The sequence below is a fragment of the Oncorhynchus kisutch genome, linkage group LG22 (genome assembly GCF_002021735.2).
Source record: "Oncorhynchus kisutch isolate 150728-3 linkage group LG22, Okis_V2, whole genome shotgun sequence".
In the NCBI taxonomy this organism is placed as follows: Eukaryota; Metazoa; Chordata; class Actinopteri; order Salmoniformes; family Salmonidae; genus Oncorhynchus; species Oncorhynchus kisutch.
In genome coordinates, this window is record NC_034195.2 from 41,142,341 (window position 1) to 41,165,626 (window position 23,286).

Below are 23,286 nucleotides of genomic sequence, written 5' to 3' on the forward strand. Positions count from 1 at the left end.
TTCCCTGTTTGACCACTAGGTTTTAAGGGTATTATGACCTCTCCACTGTGGGGCTCTATTGGCCAGTACAGAGAATAAAGTAAACCCACAAGTCCAAATCCTTATCTCCATCCATGGCTAATTTTTGTCAATTACACTTTGCTCATGATGTGATGTAATTGGTGTAAAGCCAATCCAAACTGGCTTTCCTTGACACTTTTTTTTTGGTGCGCCAGCTGAGCTCAATGCAGATTGGCTTGTATTTTAAATCATTTTAAATCAAGGGAGACCAAATGCTCGCTGGCTTCCCTTGCATTCTATGGCACACTGTTGATTCGAGAGAGGTTGTTAATCACTCCATCTCTGAAACCTCAAAAAGCCAGACTAAAATAATACAGCTAACTAGGGTAGCTACAAGTTAAGTAGTACTTGATGTAGGCTAACAACCCCTCACCCACAAACACACATAAGCAAGAATACCTAGCCACAGCTTCACTATCTAAGTTATCTAGCTAGTTAACTAGCAAGCTAGACTGTTGGTTTATAAAAGCCAAAGAAAGCTAAACTAGTTTTTATGAATTTCACATCCATTTAAATGTATAGACGAAGACCACTAATGTAGCCATCTAGCCAGGCTAATGTTGCTAACTAGCTAACCAAAACTTGCCTAGCATAGTTCACAATTGTCCATTTAAACAACTTTAGCTAATTTATTCATTACAAAATGTAGCTAACATTAGATAGTTAATCCAGAGATTATTATGCTGCGTTCACATACTAGCGGGAACTAGGACATTTTCGGACCTGCTGATTCGTTGAATGCGTACGTGTATAACTACAACCAATTAGCAAGTGGGAAATTTTGGAGTTTCCTAGTTCCTACTAGCACGTGAACGCAGCATTACTTTAGCCTTGATTTGGCAGTCCCGTCTAGATCATCATGGCCTTGTTGAGTGACGTGAAGCTTGAGACAGGCATTTCTGTATACATTTGTAGTTCACATTAGCAGCTAATTAGCATTTCATTTGGGGGGGTGAATACAGGCGAAAATATTGAGAGATTTATACCGTTATCAAAACGGCATGCCTACATGAATCACAGCCCATACTTTAAGTGTTTCTAAAATCCACAATGGATCAAATTAATAGTGGAAAAAATATTGGAACCATTTCCATGTTTGACCTCGAGGTGAAAGATTTGTATAACTATCCCAAGATAGACCTGGGTTTTATGAGCATTATGACTCATACTCAGTGGTGTAAAGTACTTCAAAAAAAATACTTGAAAGTGCTACTTAAGTCGTTTTTGGGGGTGTCTGTACTTTACTTTACTATTTCTATTTTTGACAACTATGACTTCACTACATTCCTAAAGAAAATGATGTACTTTTTACTCCATACATTTCCCCTGACACCCAAAAGTGCTTGTTACATTTTGAATGCTTAGCAGGACATGAAAATGGTCTAATTCACACACGTATGAAGAGAACATCCCTGGTCATCCCTTCTGCCTCTGATCTGGCGGATTCACTAAACATGGAGGACTGCTCCTTCTGGGAGTGCCAATATGGCCGACCGGTGTCTCCATAGCACAGGTATAAGCCTCTCACCCTGGTTTGAATCCAGGCTCTATCACAACCGGCTGTGATCGGGAGTTCTATAGGGTGGCGCGCAATTGGTCCGGCGTTGGCCAGTGTAGGCCGTCATTGTAAATAAGAATGTGTTCTTAACTGACTTGCCTAGTTAAATAAAGGTTAAATACTTTTTTATATTTTTTTACATAAAACCAAGTGGTCAAACAGGGAAATGGTTCCAATAGAAACACTTAAAATAGCTTACCCTGGCGTGACGTTTTGATAACCATGTAAGTCTCTATCTGACAAGGTGATTTTTATCAATATATTCGACTCTTATTTACTCTCAGATTCGAAAATGCTAATTTAGCTAATTTTCATCAAAGTAGACATCATGCAAAACTATAAATCCCTGCAAGCTCCTGCATTTCATCTCTAGCTGACACCTTTGCTAACAGGAATTGTGTCAATTTAAAACTTGCACAAGACATTTCACAGAATTGTCAATTTAAAGAAATGTTGCACATTTATTCATAACTACATTTAGATAACATAGTTAATCCAGAGATGTTTTTACTTTTGCCTCGATTCGGCAGTCTCGTCCAGATCATCATGGCATTTGTATTTCTTTATGATAGCCACATTAGCAGCTAATTAGCATTTACATTTTGGGGGGTAAATACAGGCGAATATATTGATAAAAGTTACCTTGTCCAATAGGGATTTACATGGTTATCAAAACGTCACACCACAGTAAGCCTAGACAGCCCTTATTTTAAAATCTAAAATCTTCTACGGGAAAAATGAATGGTGTAAAAACGATTGGAACCATTTCCCTGTTTGACCACTAGGTTTTATGGGTGTTATGATTCATACTGTGGTACTCCATACCTTCTTTTCACTGTCTATGGTCGACACACAGTGCTTCCTACAGGGGGCGGGTGACTAAACTCAACCCGGAACTTTGCATGGTCAATAATTTTTGGAAACCTCTCCACCTAGGCACATAGGTTCTCCAAAATAGTTGAAAATATAATTCACTCTCGGATTATTGTCGTCCTCTCTAGGGAGAGATTTCAAATGCTTCCAGTCCCGATCTCGGCGCTTTCGCGAGGACAGTAACTTTTCTTTTCAAACAGGTAGGAGCCAAATAAAAGTGCAACTCAACCAGATATTTTCTTTGATTGTTCGCTAAACTTTGCGAACGAGAATGAACAAATCTGTTTCGTCAACCTGATACAAATGGCCCCCGGGTCCCAAATTCAGCATTACCTGTTTCTTTTTAATGTTACCTGTTTCGTCCTTTTTTGTGTCTATGGCGAACTAGTAGGATACACGGGCTGAGGAGCGTTGACATCATCAATAGTCAGTCACCCTAACTTTTATATATGAGTGAAACAACATCTCGAATCACCCTACATAATGAATAGTTTAATTCATTGGTTGGTATTTTTTAAGTCGTTTTCAGTGTATGCTAGCATGTACTGTGAAATGGCTTACTGCAAAGAAAATAGTTTCCATTCCATTTTTGTAAAGTGTCAGGTAACAAGCAATCCTCAATGTTTCGACATACATTTGCAATTAATCACGACAGAAAAGGGCTGGCTCTCGAGCCATGGATCAATTTCACTAGTGTGTCGACAACTGCCATTGACAAAGTTCTACTCAGCACCCAGAATGTAAAGCCTCAGGCACTAATAACCCCTCTCAAGTGGTGGTGCCGATGACAACAGACTTCAAAGTGTGTGTGTTTGTATGTATGTGTGTGTGTGTGTTTGTGGTGGCAGTTGTAGGTGGTCTGTCAGGATTGGAATTCCAGGGAGCTGAAGGCCAGCTCCTCCCCACCCCCTAAGGGGACAGGCGGTGGGATGGTTATTACAGCGTCAAGGGGCATGGCACAGTGTTAGTTCAGCAGGCTAACAGAAGGGATACTGGAGGATACACATTTATGCATAGCCCTATATGGTCATGGGCACTATTACTATATGGTTCACTGTAATCAAATCAAGCTTTATTTATACAGCACATTTCCAACATGGAGTGCAACGCAATGTGCTTCACAGGAAAAAACTAAAAATTATGAAAATAAAAAGTGAAATATTTACTACACAACAAACATAAGAGGAGTGAACCGTAGTTATACCATTCATATACAGGATTTACAAATGCAGAGACACTGATTCACACTTTACCTCTATACTCATACAACACATTCTCTTTTTCTCTCTTTTCTTTTTCTCTCTCTCGCACCTCTTCCTCTTGCAGTAGTAGCAGCGAGAGGGTGCAGCCCAATGCATGCTGGGACAGGCAGGGGAGAGAGCCTAGGAAACCCAAACACTGCTCTCCCTGCCAGCCTGTCATGTAGCCTACATTTTGCATTTTAGTAATTTAGCAGACACTCTTATCCGGTGCGAATTACAGTTAGTGGATTCATCTTAAGATAGCTAGGTGGTACAACCAAATATCTCAGTCATAATAAGTAACATTGTCCTCAATAAAGTAGCTATCAGCAAAGTCACTGCTAGTAAGAGGGAAAAAAGTTAAGTGCGAGTGTTAGTTCACAAAAGGCTTATTATTATAATTGCCTTGTATTAATAGTAGGCTAGTATAGTAATGTTTGGGTCGAAGGAGCATTGTCTTTCACAAGGCTTCAAGAGTATTAGTATATGAAGTGAGTGAGAAGATTTTCAGGTTAGAGTTTCCATCTGCTCTGCTTTAAATGTGTCTTAACAAAATACCAAGGCTGAAGAGCTTATGACATTCCAGTAATTACAGTGTTATGTGATCAGCTATCAATGTAGGCTACAAGTTAACATCTATTAACCTACTTGGGATGACATAGGGCTACTGAAATGGAAGGGTTCTAGAAAACTATGTGCAGTTTGTCAGGTGAAAGAGGAAGTGTCCATGTTTTGACAGAAATGGCACTTAAACACCAATAATAAAACATAACATATTTTTTGTAGGTTAGTTCCATTGACCTATGAATTGGAGACACACACACATATATTTCCCTTTTCATCAAGTGAAGCATGTGCAGAATTGTTTAAAAAACTTTAGTGTTTCCATATGTGCTGGAGAGAGTATGAAAAGAGCTTGACTGTCCTCTCCTCTGGGACTCCCATCTGTGAGCTGAGGAGGAAATGGATGTCTATGTGTGCCATGGAGGTTGTGTATGCATGTCTGTCTTTGTCTAGCCTTGTATTCAATTGTATGTAGTCCTATGCACAGAAAGGGCTATGTTTCTGTACACACTGAAGCAAATGTAGACATAGTACCTTAAAAGAGGAAGATATAAGTTCAGCAAATTCATTTGGAAAATGAAAGCTCCAATGACTCGAGGGCAGGGCCAATCTGGTCAGGCAAGAAACGTACAGAAAAATACTAATTTACTGTCTGAATTATTTGATAGTAATATTAACCTCATTTGACCTTATATCTCAGAGTCTTAGGAGGACAAACATACACACACTTCAAGATGCCCCAACAGGATATTGTGAAGATTGCCATCCAGATGCCAGGGGCATACCCTCAGCTCATTCAACTGGACCAGGTAAGCATCAGAACACAGGAGTGGAGCCTGAGTCAGAGAGTTTAGAAAATCTACTGTACTATCAACGCCTAAGTGGAAAGTTACAATAGGAATCCGTATTGCAGCCTGTGGGTTGTATTAGAGCTGTGGTATATGTAGCAATACTGAGCGGAGATGGGCAGGATAATAATGTTTTTTATGAAGGGCTGATGCACCTCGGCATTACATTGATGGCCCACCCCGGCCAAACACTAACCCAGACGATGCTGGGACAATTGTGTGCCGCCCTATGGGACTCCCAATCACATCCGGTTGTGATACAGCCTGAAATCGAACCAGGGTCTGTAGTGACGCCTCTAGCACTGAGATGCAGTACCTTAGACCGCTGCGCCACTCGGGAGCTAATGTGCTGGGTGTTTAGGATGTCAAACTGTGAATAGACCAAGGCCATAATTAAATAAAAGGTTTTAGTTAGATATGGGTGCCTGTGAAGTTTGAACAAGCTGCTGCTGTAGACATTTCATGGGAGAAAAAAACTAACGGCAAGTCCCTCAGAAGCACTCCTATTGGACTACCAGACCTCACCAAAAACCTCTGATTGGTTGACCCCCTACAGACCACAAATTACAGGGCAGTGATAGATCTACCACAGTACACAAACACTTTTGATTGGTTGACCACCATGTATACCACAAATTACAGGGCAATTGAAGTGTAGACATTAAAGTAGTTTGTCTCAGTTTGTCTTATTTATTCACTCTACCGAATGTCCCTGTTGCCTCATAAGTCAACAGCATAGAGGAAGTAAAAGCTTTGAGTTTATCTTGGATCAGCAGGCTCAGGGTCATAGGACCAGTGTACTATAGTTAATCCACCATGGCTTCCAAAATGAAAGCATGATATCTAAATCACTTCTTACCTTCTGCTGCTTATTGACCACAAATATGTTTTTCTCCTGACAGAAAAAGCCCCTTTCTGCTGTAATAAAGGAGGTTTGTGATGGGTAAGTGTGTGTGTCTGTGTGTGTGTGTGTGTGTGTTCATGTTATCCTTGTAGAGTTCAAGCAAATACTTTGTCCACTTGCAGTAGTTACAGTGCCTATGATGACTGGGTTTTAGGTGGAATCTCCCAGGCCCTGATAACTACGCCCTCCAGTATGCCGACGGTGTTCAAACCTACATCACTGAATCTGTGAGTTGATTCTCTTTCTTTTCAGTGAACATGGAGGCTGTCTGTAAACAAACATAGGTCTTTCTGTCTGTCTAGTGTGTGACTTCAATACTTTAAGTTGACAGTAGAGGGTGTGGTGTCCCTGTCATGCCAGTGATGTCTGAAATGTCATCAACGCCAGTGGCCTTGGTCTGGGTAGCTGTTGGAGCTAAACTAAGCTTGTGACTTTTGAAAAGGCCAAACACAAACCTCTACCAAGGGGTATGCTGTGGCTGTGTTCATTGTTATTCCACTGGGTGTGTGATGAGCATGGGGTAATAGGAGGGCTGGTTGGCACTGTTACAGTTGTGTGTCTGAGGAGATATTCCAGCTATTTCCTGGGCCAGTGCAGGCATGAATGACAAATTAAACTAAACCTACTTAATTTCTTGCTCTCTCTCGATCTCTCTCTCTCTCTCGTCCCCCTCTCTCCTTTCCCCCCTTCTCTCTCTCCCTCACTCTCTTTCTTTCCCCCCTCTCTAATTCTACTGAACAAAAATATAAACACAATATTAAGCAGATCTACTGTATATAGTTATAGTAGACATAATGTATATAGTTATAGTAGACATAATGTATATAGTTATAGTAGACATAATGTATATAGTTATAGTAGACATAATGTATATAGTTATAGTAGACATAATGTATATAGTTATAGTAGACATAATGTATATAGTTATAGTAGACATAATGTATATAGTTATAGTAGACATAATGTATATAGTTATAGTAGACATAATGTATATAGTTATAGTAGACATAATGTATATAGTTATAGTAGACATAATGTATATAGTTATAGTAGACATAATGTATATAGTTATAGTAGACATAATGTATATAGTTATAGTAGACATAATGTATATAGTTATAGTAGACATAATGTATATAGTTATAGTAGACATAATGTATATAGTTATAGTAGACATAATGTATATAGTTATAGTAGACATAATGTATATAGTTATAGTAGACATAATGTATATAGTTATAGTAGACATAATGTATATAGTTATAGTAGACATAATGTATATAGTTATAGTAGACATAATGTATATAGTTATAGTAGACCTACTGTATATAGTTATAGCAGACCCACTGTATGTAGTTTTAGCAGACCTACTGTATATAGTTATAGCAGACCCACTGTATGTAGTTTTAGCAGACCTACTGTATATAGAATGCCTACTGTATATAGTTATAGCAGACCTACTGTATATAGAATGCCTACTGTATATAGTTATAGCAGACCTACTGTATATAGAATGCCTAATGCATTTAGTTATAGCAGACCTACTGTATATAGAATGCCTAATGCATTTAGTTATAGCAGACCTACTGTATATAGTTATAGTAGACCTACTGTATATAGTTCTAATATACCTACTGTATATAGTTATAGTAGACCTACTGTATATGGTTATAGTAGATATACAGTATATGGCTATTGTAGACCTACTGTAAATAGTTATAGTAGACCTACTGTATATAGTAATAGCATGCCTACTGTATATAGAATCCCTAATGCATTTAGTTATAGCAGACCTACTGTATATAGTTATAGTAGATCTACTGTATATAGTTATAGTAGACCTACTGTATATAGTTATAGCAGACCTACTGTATATAGTTATAGCAGACCTACTGTATATAGTTATAGCAGACCTACTGTATATAGTTATAGCAGACCTACTGTATATAGTTATAGTAGATATACAGTATATGGCTATTGTAGACCTACTGTAAATAGTTATAGTAGACCTACTGTATATAGTTATAGCATGCCTACTGTATATAGAATGCCTAATGCATTTAGTTATAGCAGACCTACTGTATATAGTTATAGTAGACCTACTGTATATAGTTATAATATACCTACTGTATATAGTTATAGTAGACCTACTGTATATAGTTATAGTAGACCTACTGTATATAGTTATAGCATACCTACTGTATATAGAATGCCTAATGCATTTAGTTATAGCAGACCTACTGTATATAGAATGCCTAATGCATTTTGTTATAGCAAACCTACTGTATATAGTTATAGTAGACCTACTGTATATAGTTATAGCAGACCTACTGTATATAGTTATAGCAGACTTACTGTATATGGTTATACTAGACCTACTGTATATAGTTGTTATTCTCCCACTGCATATAGTTATACTAGACCTACTGTATATAGTTGTTATTCTCCCACTGCATATAGTTATACTAGACCTACTGTATATAGTTATGAGTTATCTGTGACCAACAAATATATATCCATAGATTAGGGGCCAATGAATTTTTTTCAATTGACTTATTTCCTTATTTGAACTGTAACTCAGTAAAATCTTTGAAATTGTTGCATGTTGCATTTATATGTTTGTTCAGTACATGTTCCTCAGAGGAGTGTGAAATTATTTATCATTGTGTGTATGACTATATTTGTTATTGTGTCTGCTCTGTGGTCTTCATGTTCTAGAACCGTCTGGACATTAAGAATGGCTGCATTCTCCGTCTGACCAAGGCACCGGTGAGTCTGCAAACAAGAGCCTAACAAACCAACCATGCTCTGTTCATTACATAATCCCCTCTTGGCTGTGTGTGTGTGTGTGTCTGCACGCTATGTAGGCCTATTGCAATTGTATTACATTATGGGTATATCTACTTCATCCATCCTTTGTCTGTGTGTTTTTATGTTGTGTGTGTTGTAGGGCCGTTGTGCCGAGGACCTCTACAAGGGCATCCAGAGCTCAGACTCAGGTGTGCGCTGTGATTCGCTGAAGCAGCTGGCCTGTGTGTCCACTGACGTCACTTTTGCCCAGGAGTTTATCAGCCGTGATGGCCACTCTCTGCTGGTGAAGATCGTAGAGGACGCTGACGAGTCAGTTCCCTTCTCTGTGTCTCTCTATATGTCTATGTGTCTCTCATAATGTCACTATGTCTTTGTTTGTGTCTCTGTCTCTCTCTACTCTCTCTTCAACTAACCTTATATAGCAGAGACAGCAGACTCACATAAGTGAGCGCTTCTCTGTCTGTCCTGTTCTCCTAGCAGACTGTGGTTATTTTGGGGGATGGGGGAAATGCAGTGCAGTAGTGCATATTTCTGCTGGCTGCAGTTGAATGCTGTGCTTTGATAGATGCTGCTGCAGAGATATGAGACGATTACCTCACGTGGGAACACGTCCCTGGGTGAAGTATGGGCTGAGTCTGGCCTTCCCCTCATACTGTTAGCATAGTTACTATGGAGGAATTCAAGGATGCTGTAGTTGGGTTCGTCTGTTGAATTCTAGAATAACATTGAGTTGGCATGGAGAATTGGCTAGGAAGAATATGCAGCTGTGTTGCGTAGTTAGTGATTTGGTTAGTTTGATCAAAATCAACATGGGATGGAGAGATCCAAGGATATGAGTCTGACCTCATGCTTTTGAACATGTCTTAAAATAGTCACAAATCAATTATACCTCTATTATACCACTTGAATCCCAGGGAAGGCATGAAACACATTCCTACCAAACCTGAGAAAACATTTCAGCCTGGTATAGTCTAGTCTCTCCTAATCTCGCCACCTAGAACCAAATCAGTGGAAATACTCAGTGGCGTCTGTGGTTTTCTTTGTCAATGTTGTATTTGCTGAAGTTGTAATATTCTGTTCTGAGTTGTGTGTATTGTCTGTTAGGGCCCCTCTGATCATGACCCACACACTGACAGGCTTCATGGAGTTGATGGACCATGGGATTGTATCATGGGAGAATCTTTCTGCTGTCTTCATCAAGAAGGTAGGTTCCTAAACTATTGGCTTCTTTAACCTAAGTGGAGGAGGATAAATAAAAATATGTCAGGAGTAAGAAAGTAAGGCATTAGACATTTAGGGTTGGTTCCCAGGACTAGGCTTAATCTTTGTCTGGGAAACCGTCCCATAATGTTAATGTGTGTAATGTTTGACCATGAGAAATGTCTGATAGGAGCTCTGGTGACCACTAGTCATGGGACTGACTCTCCGCACTCAGTTTCAACCTATTATATCCCCATCGCATTCTATCCCACTATTATCCTACTCTGCTATCTGTGCTCTTCTATACTAACTGTATCCTGTGTCTATTTCCTGGTACCTGTCAGATTGCTAACTTCGTCAATGCCAAGGTGCTGGACGCGTCCATCCAGCAGGTGTCCCTGGCCATCCTGGAGAGCATGGTGCTGAGCAGCAGCAGCCTCTTCCAGCAGGTCAAGCAGGAGGTCACTCTGGAGAGACTCCTCTCACATCTGCAGGTGTAAGTGTGTGTCATCCATGGATAGAATTGTGGGAAAAACCTGCATTACCTCCAATGAATGAGTGTGCTTATACCTGCTTACACACATAGACCCTCATTTCTAAATCATATTACGGTTAAATGTACCTCAGGAAAATGTAATGATAAGCTTGTCCAGGGTCTGAAGTCTACAGTTCATCTAAGAAATACACACACATACTACTCTCTCCCATCTCTCATTATGCCCACCCATACGCTCTCTTTCATTCCAGGACAAACCAACAGATTCAAACCAAAGCCATGGCCCTCCTCATGGCTCTGCTACAGACTGCTGGAGATGCAGACAGACAGGTAAGAATGGTCTCTATTTCCCCTCTCTCTCTCTCTCTCTCTCTCTCTCTCTCTCTCTCTCTCTCTCTCTCTCTCTCTCTCCCTCTCTCTTTCTCTGTCTGGATCTCCCTCTCTGTCTCTCCCTCTGTCTTTCTCCCTGTCTCTCTGTCTCTCTCTCAATTTAATTTAATTCAATTTGCTGTGTAACAATGTGCATATTGCTTACTTTGGAGATTTACAATATTAACATAATTAATAATAATAATCAATAATATCAATATAACAGTAACAACAATAACCATACATTGGACAATACCAATAAGCATAGAGGTCATGTGCAGGTTGGTTGGTCTGTCAGACACTGTCCCTCATCTTATGGCAGGCAGCAATGTAGTGCCCTGCCATCCCACAGCTCTCTGCGTTCTCCCCCAGCAGAACAGATAGCCTATCCTCATCAGAGAGGTCTTTGAAACCTTGAATACAGGTTTTTGTCAGGAATTGCAGCTCTGTCTTGGGTTCTGCTGTGGTGCAGTGGTTGCACAGCCTTTCCTCTACAGGGAGCCATGTTTTCCTGTGTCTACCCTTCTCAATGGCAAGGCTGTGCTCACTGAGCCTGTACTTTCTCAAGGTTTTTCCAAGGTTTTGATCATTAACCATGGTCGCATAGTTTGCCATGGTGTACTGTCGATTTAGGGCCAGATAGCACTGCATTTTGCTTTGTGCTTGTGTTTGCATTTCCCAATAAGTAATGTAGTTTTGTTTTGACTGTGTTGTAATTTAGTTTGATCTGATTGATTGGATGTTCTGGTCCTGATGCTTCAGTGTGTTAGTAGAGGCTTGAGTGTGTTAGTAGAACAGGTTTGTGAACTCAGCCCCAGGACCAGCTGGATGAGGGGACTCTTTTCTTTGCTCAGCTCTTGGTATTGAAGGGCGTTGTAATGATATGAGAGGGGATCACTGTATTTGAGATGTTTCCAAAACTTAATTGCTTTTTAAAAAGTTTTTATTATTAGTGGATATTGGCTTCATTTTGCCCTACATGCACTGTTTGTAGTTTTCTTCTGGACATGTAGGAGAATCTTACAGAACTCGGAATGCAGGGTTTCAATGGGGGGTTTGTCCCATTGGGTGAAATCTTGTTTTGCAAGTGGCCCGCACTCCTCGCTGCCATAAAGTGCAATTGGTTCAATGACACATTCGATTAGGTATTTCATTTTGAATTTGTTTTTTAATGGCGTAGAATGCCCTGCTTTCTCTCTCTGTCTCTCTGTCTCTGTCTCTGTCTCTCTCTCTCTCGCGCGCTCTCTCGCTCTCTCTCTGTGTATCGCTCTCTCTCTCTGTATATCTCTCTCTCTCTCTCTCTCTCTCTCTCTCTTTGTGTATCGCTCTCTGTCTCTTCTCTGTGTATCGCTCTCTCTCTCTCTCTCTCTCTCTCTCTCTCTCTCTCTCTCTCTCTCTCTCTCTCTCTCTCTCTCACTGTCTGTCTCTGTCTCTCTCTCACTGTCTCTGTCTCTCTGCCTGCCTGTCTCTCTCTCTCTCTCTCTCTCTCTCTCTCTCTCTCTCACTGTCTCTCTCTCTGTCTCTCTCTCACTGTCTCTGTCTCTCTCTGCCTGTCTGTCTGCCTGTCTGCCTGCCTGCCTGCCTGCCTGTCTGTCTGTCTGTCTGTCTGTCTGTCTGTCTGTCTGTCCGTCCGTCTGTCTGTCTGCCTGCCTGTCTGTCTGTCTGTCTGCCTGCCTGTCTGTCTGTCTGTCTGTCTGTCTGTCTGTCTGTCTGTCTGTCTGTCTGTCTGTCTGTCTGTCTGTCTGTCTGTCTGTCTGTCTGTCTGTCTGTCTGTCTCTCTCTCTCTCTCTCTCTCTCTCTCTCTCTCTCTCTCTCTCTCTCTCTCTCTCTCTCTCTCTCTCACTCACTCACTCACTCACTCACTCACTCACTCACTCACTCTCTCTTTCTCTCTGTGTATTGCTCTCTCTGTCTCTCTCTCTGTCTCCCACTCTCTGTCTGTCTCTTTCTTTCTTCTCTCCCTCGCCTGCTCTGTTTTCCAGAGGGAGGTCCAATTTAATCAGTTTAACCAGCCTGAGTGAGTCTGTTCAAAACAAAGGGTTTTGTTCAGATTTATGTGACCATTATGTCACTGGTGGCAGAGTCCTGACCTGATTTGTGACTGTATAGCTTTTACCGCCTACTTATGGGGAAGTAGTGTCACTGCATTTCAGTAATAACTGATATAGCCAGTGGTAGTTATTTGGTGATGACACACATGATATTGGTTTTCAGGAGCTGTTTGCCTTCTTAGGAATGAAGAATCTTCGACAGTACATCTATAAGGTAAACCATCTTGAATGTTCAAGATTGAGGTACAAGGGCACCTTACTGTCATTGCATCCAGTAGAATGTCAAATTGGGGAAATGCAATTGTCTTTCATTAAATCTTCTATGTAGCAATTTTTTGGTCTTCCAGTCATTTTATCCATAGTAAATACTCTACTGTCTTGAACCTATGTCTCATGGTTTGTTGTGACCCACAGAACATTATCCATAGTTCTGCCTCCGTGGGGGATGAGATGGCCCACTACCTGTATGTCCTCCAGTCTGTCACTCTGAACCACCTGGAGCCTCGCATGAGGATGCCCCTGGACTCCTACAACCAGGTGAGATAGATGACCTCCCTGACTTCTGACCCCTCCCACACCTGGAAACCACTGCCTCTTCGCGCCCCAGGAGAGAGTGCTGACTAGTGCTTACTAAGTATCCTTGAAATCCACTTAGTCATACAGTACCATACTCCCTTATATTGGACCATAGTGTCTCTCTACTGTTATCTTTCCATCCTTCCCCTTCCTCCCTCTCCTCCCACAGGACCAGAGGGAGATTCTACATGGCCTGCGGCAGGCAGCCTTCGAGACGGAGAGTGAGAACAGCTTGAGTCATGAGCGACGGCGCTCTCTCTGTGCCAAGGAGTTCAAGAAGCTGGGCTTCTCTGTGAGTCTACTCTATGGGATTCTACTTACCACCACCTCAATCAGTCACTCTCATTCGGCCTCTGTGTGTCCTACATATACTGTACATATTAATAAACTTCTCTGAGTCTTGCTCTTGTCTATCCAAACCATTGTCTCCCTCCATACAGAGTGTGTTTAATTCCTGTTCTGTCTTCTCTCTCTAAAGAACAACAGTAACCCAGGTCAGGACCTGCTGCGGGCCCCTCCTGGCCTGCTGGCTCTGGACACCATGGCCTACTTCGCCTCCCGCTACCCCGATGCCTACAGCAGGGTGAGCAGAGGGAGGGGAAAGGGAAGAACGGGGAGGAACAGAGGGCGGGAGGGAGTTAAAGGGACAATCCTGGGTTTTTGTTCGGGAGAGGGTTAAGTATTTGTCATCCTCTGACTATTTATTTCTCTCTCGTTTTATTTCTCTCTCTGTCTCTCTCTCTCTCTCTCTCTGTCTGTCTCTTTCTCTCAGTTTGTTCTAGAAAACAGCAGTAGGGAGGATAAGCACGAGTGTCCATTCGCCCGCAGCAGCATCCAGCTGACTCTAATCTTGTGTGAGATCCTACGAATCGGAGAGCCCCGTAAGTCAACCTGAGCTTGTACATGTAGGCCTACATGTATTTAAGACAGGTTAAGCCAGGTCTGGCTTTTTTTCCCCACTGATGTCAGGCATGTTTCCTCTACTTATGACTTTCAGCTGTTAGTGTCAACATGCTGGTGTGAGTTCACACAGTATGGATACGTCTGTGTATGGGTGCATTGGGTCTGTACTGGAAACATACAGTACCAGTCATGATTTTGGACACACCTACTCATTCAAGGGTTTTTCTTTATTTGTACTATTTTCTACATTGAAGAATAATATGAATTATGTAAAAAACAAAAAAGTGTTAAACAAATCAAAATATATTTTGAATTTTATATTCTTCAAAGTAGCCACCATTTGCCTTGATGACAGAATGCACACTCTTGGCATTCTCTCAACCAGCTTCACCTGGAATGCTTTTCCAACAGTCTTGAAGGAGTTCCCACATATGCTGAGCACTTGTTGGCTGCTTTTCCTTCACTCCAACTCATCCCAAAACATCTCAATTGAGTTGAGGTCGGGTCATTGTGGAGAAAGGTCATCTGATGCGGCACTCCATCACTCTCCTTCTTGGTCAACTAGCCCTTACACAGTCTGGACGTTTGTTGGGTAACTATTTGTTAACCTCTCTGGGATATTTGGGACGGTAGCGTCCCACCTCAACAACAGCCAGTGAAAGTGCAGGGCGCCAAATTCAAAACAACAGAAATCCCATAATTCAAATTCCTCAAACATACAAGTATTTCACACCATTTTAAAGATAAACTTGTTGTATATCTAGCCACAGTGTCTGATTTCAAAAAGGCTTTATGACAAAAGCACACCAAACGATTATGTTAGGTCAGTACCTAGTCACAGAAAAACACAGCCATTTTTCCAGCCAAAGAGAGGAGTCATAAAAAGCAGAAATAGAGATAAAATTAATCACTAACCTTTGATGATCTTCATCAGATGACACTCATAGGACTTCATGTTACACAATACATGTATGTTTTGTTTGATAAAGTTCATATTTATATCAAAAAATCTCAGTTTACATTGGCGCGTTACGTTCAGCAGTTCCAAAACATCCGGTGATTTTGCAGAGAGCCACATCAATTTACAGAAATATTCATAATAAACAATGCTAAAAGATACAAGTGTTATGTGTGGCCTTTTAGATCCACTTCTCCTTAATGCAACCACTGTGTCAGATTTCAAAAAAGCTTTACCGAAAAAGCACACCATGCAATAATCTGAGTACAGCGCTCAACAAAGCAAGCCATACAGATATCCACCATGTTGTGGAGTCAACAAAGTCAGAAATAGCATTATAAATATTCACTTATCTTTGATGATCTTCATCAGAATGCACTCCCAGGAATCCCAGTTCCACAATAAATTTTTATTTGTTCGATAAAACAAATATCTCCTTTTTGTTCACACGTTTAGCCCAGTAATCCAAATTCATGAGGCGCGAGCAGATGAAAAGTCAAAAAGTTCTGTTACAGTCCATAGAAACATGTCAAACAATGTATAGAATCAATCTTTAGGATTTCCAGCAAAGCACCCCCACACCATCACACCTACTCCTCCAATGCTTCACGGTGGGAACCACCTACTCTGCGACTCACAAAGACACGGCGGTTCGAATCAAAAATCTCAAATTCGGACTCATCAGACCAAAGGACAGATGAGTAGGTCCTCATTGTGAGTAGGCCGGAGTAGGCCCTCATTGTAATTAAGAATTTGTTCTTAACTGACTTGCCAAGTTTAATAAAGGTTAAAATATTTTCCATTGCTCGTGTTTCTTGGCCGAAGCACGTCTCTTCTTGTTGTTGTTGTCCTTTAGTAGAGTGTTTTTTTTGCAGCAATTCGACCATGAAGGCTTGATTCACACAGTCTCCTCTGAACAGTTGATGTGGAGATGTGTCTGTTACTTGAACTCTGTGAAGCATTTATTTGGGCTGCAATTTCTGATGTTGGTGACTGTAATGAATTTATCCTCTGCAGCATAGGTAACTCTGGGTCTTCCTTCCCTCTGGCGGTCCTAATGAGAGCCAGTTTCATCATAGCACTTGATGGTTTTTGCGACTGCACTTTCATTGATTATTTGATCTGTTCTTGCCATAATATGTACTTGGTCTTTTACCAAATAGGGGTATCTTCTGTATACCACCCCTAGCTTGTCACAACTGACTGGCTGAAATGTATTAAGAAGGAAATAAATTCCACTTTTTAACTTTTAACCTTTCTAGCGCAGGCGTTCCACTAGCAGAACCCCTCGACAACATTCCGCTGAAAAGGTAGTGCGCAAAATTCAAAAATATTTTTTTGAAATATATAACTTTCACACATTAACAAGTCCAATAGAGCAAATGAAAGATAAACATCTTGTTAATCTACCCATCATGTCCGATTTAAAAAATGCTTTACAGTGAAAGCACAACATATGATTATGTTAGGTCATAGCCAAGTAAAAAAAAAAAAAGGCATTTTCCCAGCCAAATAGAGGAGTCATAAAAGCAGAAATATAGATCAAATGAATCACTAACCTTTGATGATCTTCATCAGATGACACTCATAGGACATCATGTTACACAATACATGTATGTTTTGTTCGATAATGTGCATATTTATATCCAAAAATCTCAGTTTACATTGGCGCGTTACGTGCAGTAATGTTTTGATTCCAAATCATCTGGTGATTTTGCAGAAATACTCATAATAAACATTGTTAAAAGATACAGCTGTTATTCACATAATTAAAGATAGACTTCTCCTTAATGCAACCGCTGTGTCAGATTTCAAAAAAACTTTATGGAAAAAGCATAATCTGAGAACGGCGCTCAGAGCCCAGTCCAGCTAGAGAAATATCCGCCATTTTGGAGTCAACAGAAGTTAGAAATAACACTATAAATATTAACTTACCTTTGATGATCTTCGTCAGAAGGCACTCCCAAGAATCCCAGTTGGACAATAAATGACTGATTTGTTCCATAAAGTTTAATAAAGTACATAATTTATGTCCAAATAGCCACTTGTTGGTAGCGTGTTCAGCCCAGTAATCCATCTTCATGAGGCGCGAGCACTTCATCCAGACAAAAACTCGAAAAGTTCCGTTACAGGTCGTAGAAACAAGTCAAACGATGTATGGAATCGTTCTTTAGGATGTTTTTAACATAAAACGTCCATAAGCTTCCAACCGGAGAATTCCTATGTCTGAAGAAAAGCACTGGAACAAGAGCTAACTCTGTCGGGAGCGTGCGTCACGAGCCTGAGATACTCTGCCAGACCACTGACTCAAACAGGTCTCATGAGCCCCTCCTTTATCGGTGAATCCTCAAACCAGTTTCTAAAGACGGTTGACATCTAGTGGAAGCCGTAGGAAGTGCAACTTGACTCCATAGACACTGTGTATTCGGTAGGCCAAGCTTTGAAAAACTACAACCCTCAGATATCCCACTTCCTGGTTGGATTTTTCTCAGGTTTTCGCCTGCCATATGAGTTCTGTTATACTCACAGACATCATTCAAAGAGTTTTAGAAACTTTAGAGTGTTTTCTATCCAATAATAATAATAATATGCATATATTAGCATCTGGGACAGAGTAGGAGGCAGTTCACTCTGGGCATGCTATTCATCCAAAAATGAAAATGCTGCCCTCTATCCCAAAAAGGTTAACAAGACACACCTGTTAATTGAAATGCATTCCAGGTGACGACCTCATGAATCTGTTTGAGAGAATACCATGAGTGTGCAAAGCTTTCATCAAGCCAAAGGGGGGCTACTTTGAAGAATATAAAATATGTTTTGATTTGTTTAACACTTTTCTGATTACTACATGATTCCATATGTGTTATTTCATAGTTTTGATCTCTTCACTATTATTCTACAATGTAGAAAATAGTAAGAATAAAGAAAAACCCTTATGTATATGTATATGTGTACAGTATACAGTATGTCTTAAACTACTGATTAAGAATATACTGAAGCTATGTGTAGCTCTATAAAGGTACGCTGATACAGGGTTGTGTTCATTAGGGTTTGCAACGGAAAACATTTAAAAACATTTGGCAACAAAAAACTAAAATTAACGTTTCTTAAAGGTCTCATATTGTTCCTCTCGCTCTCTCTCCCCTAGCCTCAGAGACTGGTTCAAACTACCACCCCATCTTCTTCTCTCAGGACCGGCTGCTAGAGGAGCTTTTCTGCGTCTGCATCCAGCTGATCAACAAGACCTGGAAGGAGATGAGAGCCACGCAGGAGGACTTTGACAAGGTAACACAGCCTGTGTTACCCATCATACACCTGTCTGTGTCTCACAGTAACTTTTTTTCTCACTCTTTCCCCATATCTAACTTTAATCTATGAGTACAAGCAACCACTTCTTAGATGGTTCATTTGTGTGGCAAAGCAGTAATCTAATTTAGAAAATCTAACTTCAAAGCAGTCCATGGCATCTGGAGTGGACACTGTCTATTTGACTGCATACACTACACTGAAAACAATAACAAGCGCTCTGTGTCCTATGAGCCACCATAAGCCACTACAGTATCCAAGAACAGTATGCAGGACAGTGACAGGCAACCCGCTGGGGTATATTAGTCAGACGGAATTGTTAGAACGGAACATTGATTAGTCAAAGTCTAGATGGTAGACACGGATGTAGAGCTATAGCCTTTGAAGCGTTTTTATTTCCCAATAACCATCCCTAGGTGATGGCCATCTCCTTTCTAATACTAACTGCACTGGGCTCCCTCAGACAGAACCATTCAAGAACACTCAACAACAACAAAACAGCCTCACAACAGGGCCATGTTTTACAAAGGAGTCATTCCATGTCATTTGAGCAAGCCATGACATCTCAGATTGTTCTTAAAATGTTTCTGTAGTTAGAAACAGGTAAGATTGTCATTCCTGAAACATTATTTTGTTGAAATGTTATTTTATATATGAGAAATTAAGCTAATTGATTGCACCCAAATGTGCAATTTTAATTTATAGGATTCAGATCATATTCAACAAATATAGTACCCAACATCTGACATTTCCTAGCCAAAGATTAAGCGTAAAAGAAGGACAAACTGATTTGCTTTCATAGAGGACTTGCTTGAATTATGAGGATGACCACAAAATATATTTTCATAATGAGCCAAATCTATTGGTTTTCTACCCAAAGTTTAGCATGAACTGTGGCATCTAGTGGTCAAAACCTGATACTTTCACACTACTTTATGGTAAATAATACAAGCGACAATGACTATTTCTCTGAAAAGTTCCATTTTTATTTTTTGAATTACCTGGATTTCTGCATAAATTGGTCATGAAATTTGATCTGATCTTCATCTAAGTCACAACAATAGACAAACACAGTCTGCTAAAACTAATAACACACAATTATGCATTTTCATGTCTTTATTGAACACACCATGTAAACATTCACAGTCCAGGGTGGGAAAAGTATGTGAACCCTTGGATTTAATAACTGCTTGACCCTCCTTTGGCAGCAATAACCTCAAACAAACATTTTCTGTAGTTGCGGATCAGACCTGCACAACAGTCAAGAGGAGTTTTGGACCATTCCTCTTTACAGTTCAGCAATATTCTTGGGATGTCTGGTGGGAACCGCTCACTTGAGGTCATGCCACAGCATCTCAATCGGGTTGAGGTCAGGACTCTGACTGGGCCATTCCAGAAGGCATCTTTTCTTCTGTTGAAGCCATTCTGTTGTTGATTTACTTCTGTGTTTTGGGTCATTGTCCTGTTGCATCACCCAACTTCTGTTGAGCTTCAATTGGCGGACAGATAGCCTTATATTCTCCTGCAAAATATCTTGATAAACTTGGGAATTCATTTTTCTATTGATGATAGTAAGCTGTCCAGGCCCTGAGGCAGCAAAACAGCCCCAAACCATGATCCTCCCTCCACCATACATTACAGTTGGGATGAGGTCTTGATGTTGTTGTGCTGTGGATTTTTTTCTCCACACATAGTGTTGTGTGTTCCTTCCAAACAACTCAACTTTAGTTTAATCTGTCCACAGAATATTTTGCCAGTAGCACACCTGGAACATCCAGGTGCTCTTTTGCAAACTTCAGACGTGCAGTGTTTTTTTTGGACAACAGTGGCTTCTTCTGTGGTGTCCTTCCTGAACACCATTCTTGTTTAGTGTTTTATGTATCGTAGACTCGTCAACAGAGATGTTAGCATGTTATAGAGATTTCTGTAAGTCTTTAGCTGACACTCTAGGATTCTTCTTAACCTCAGTGAGCATTCTGCTCTGAGCTCTTGCAGTCATCTTTTTTGTGTGTTAATTAATTTGCAAAAAAAAAAATATATAATTTACCCCTCCACCATGTTGCCTGTGAGCTCAATATAATATTATATATATTTTCAAAAAAGTGTGGATCGTCATTATTTGGCCCATATAGATGAATTAGCCAGATCTGTTTTTGTTCCAATAGCATATTTAAAATAATCCATCTTCCTTGAGGATCTGTTTGCACAGTTTGCACAATCGGACCAGAATGTGAATTAATTTGTATAATCACTCCTTTTGAGTTTCTTTGACCATGACAAAAATATACATTCTCCCTCCCAGTACTTTTTCCACCCAACCTCATCTATTTTTGTAGAATGAGTTTCCTGTAGACAATATATATTATATTCTTTCTCTTTTAACCATGTAAAAATTGATATTATTTTTTATGATCTGCTAAGCCATTACAATTATATCTTGCAATACTTATTTCCCCACTTACCATAATGATACCCAAGTTTCAATTATACTTACCACAACCAATGTTTGTAAACTTACCATTATAAAGCACCATGATGATTAAGTGTCCATATACAGTGGGGCAAAAAAGGTATTTAGTCAGCCACCAATTGTGCAAGTTCTCCCACTTAAAAAGATGAGAGAGGCCTGTAATTTTCATCATAGGTACACTTCAACTATGACAGACAAAATGAGAAAAAAAATCCAGAAAATCACATTGTAGGATTTTTAATGAATTTATTTGCAAATTATGGTGGAAAATAAGTATTTGATCACCTGCAAACAAGCAAGATTTCTGGCTCTCACAGACCTGTAACTTCTTCTTTAAGAGGCTCCTCTGTCCTCCACTCGTTACCTGTATTAATGGCACCTGTTTGAAGTTGTTATCAGTATAAAAGACACCTGTCCACAACCTCAAACAGTCACAATCCAAACTCCACTATGGCCAAGACCAAAGAGCTGTCAAAGGACACCAGAAACAAAATTGTAGACCTGCACCAGGCTGGGAAGACTGAATCTGCAATAGGTAAGCAGCTTGGTTTGAAGAAATCACCTGTGGGACCAATTATTAGGAAATGGAAGACAATACAAGACCACTGATAATCTCCCTCAATCTGGGGCTCCACGCAAGATCTCACCCCGTGGGGTCAAAATGATCACAAGAACAGTGAGCAAAAATCCCAGTAACAAAGCCTACCATCAGTAACACACTACGCTGTCAGGGACTCAAATCCTGCAGTGCAAGACGTGTCCCCCTGCTTAAGCCAGTACATGTCCAGGCCCGTCTGAAGTTTGCTAGAGAGCGTTTGGATGATCCAGAAGAAGATTGGGAGAATGTCATATGGTCAGATGAAACCAAAATAGAACATTTTGGTAAAAACTCAACTCGTCGTCTTTGGAGGACAAAGAATGCTGAGTTGCATCCAAAGAACACCATACCTACTGTGAAGCATGGGGGTGGAAACATCATGCTTTGGGGCTGTTTTTCTGCAAAGGGACCAGGACGACTGATCCTTGTAAAGGAAAGAATGAATGGGGCCATGTATCGTGAGATTTTGAGTGAAAACCTCCTTCCATCAGCAAGGGCATTGAAGATGAAACGTGGCTGGGTCTTTCAGCATGACAATGATCCCAAACACACCGCCCGGGCAACAAAGGAGTGGCTTCGTAAGAAGCATTTCAGGGTCCTGGAGTGGCCGAGCCAGTCTCCAGATCTCAACCCCATAGAAAATCTTTGGAGGGAGTTGAAAGTCCGTGTTGCCCAGCAACAGCCCCAAAACATCACTGCTCTAGAGGAGATCTGCATGGAGGAATGGGCCAAAATACCAGCAACAGTGTGTGAAAACCTTGTGAAGACTTACAGAAAACGTTTGACCTCTGTCATTGCCAACAAAGGGTATATAACAAAGTATTGAGATAAACTTTTGTTATTGACCAAATACTTATTTTCCACCATAATTTGCAAATAAATTCATAAAAAATCCTACAATGTGATTTTCTTGATTTTTTTTCTCATTTTGTCTGTCATAGTTGAAGTGTACTTTTTTACTTTTTTGCCCCACTGTAGCTGTACCATAATAATTTGCACTGTTAAGCATACTGTAGCTGCTACTTTTGTAAACCTCCAAATGTCCTAATATTCCACCCACTAAAACCTCCCCGCATATCTAGGTCTGTTGTCACTAAGACCATCAGACCATCTCCGTGACTCATGACACACCTTTGCGTCCTAAGGCAAATCCTTGGCCGCCAATTGGTGTTGGCCAGAGGGAAATATGGGCAATCCTATGATAACATAATTATCTATGAGGATGCCTAAGAGAACTAACCAAATAACATGGAAAACAGTCATAAAAAATAGTAACAATAATAGATAGTATTAATATAAATAATAACAGCACAATCTAACAGCATGCTCATATTTGAAAGTCCTAGCAAGGCTATAAGCATGTCAGCCCAGCCTGCTCACTTCATTGGATTCAATTGTTGGTAAAAAATAAAATATAAAATGAAACAAAGAAGAGAAAACAACCTAAATATATCGCAAGACAACCCCGGGCACTCCCTTATTCTGGCACAGCCACGCACA

The 23,286-nt window shown here is 40.4% G+C and overlaps 1 protein-coding gene across 1 annotated transcript in view; it reads left to right on the forward strand.

Moving 5' to 3' along the window:
- Positions 1–2,499: 2,499 nt before the first annotated feature.
- The window catches only part of elmo3 (engulfment and cell motility 3), a 47,555-nt gene continuing 26,768 nt past the window's right edge, over positions 2,500–23,286 (forward strand). Inside the window, exons 1-15 of the mRNA XM_020456980.2 lie at positions 2,500–2,691; positions 4,997–5,105; positions 6,047–6,087; positions 6,203–6,275; positions 8,767–8,817; positions 8,999–9,168; positions 9,964–10,063; positions 10,404–10,555; positions 10,807–10,885; positions 13,139–13,189; positions 13,390–13,512; positions 13,721–13,843; positions 14,030–14,134; positions 14,324–14,432; positions 18,561–18,697. Of these exons, the coding sequence (XP_020312569.1) occupies positions 5,031–5,105; positions 6,047–6,087; positions 6,203–6,275; positions 8,767–8,817; positions 8,999–9,168; positions 9,964–10,063; positions 10,404–10,555; positions 10,807–10,885; positions 13,139–13,189; positions 13,390–13,512; positions 13,721–13,843; positions 14,030–14,134; positions 14,324–14,432; positions 18,561–18,697 (1,389 nt within the window). The 5' untranslated portion in view covers positions 2,500–2,691; positions 4,997–5,030. The remainder of the gene's footprint in view (positions 2,692–4,996; positions 5,106–6,046; positions 6,088–6,202; positions 6,276–8,766; positions 8,818–8,998; positions 9,169–9,963; positions 10,064–10,403; positions 10,556–10,806; positions 10,886–13,138; positions 13,190–13,389; positions 13,513–13,720; positions 13,844–14,029; positions 14,135–14,323; positions 14,433–18,560; positions 18,698–23,286) is intronic.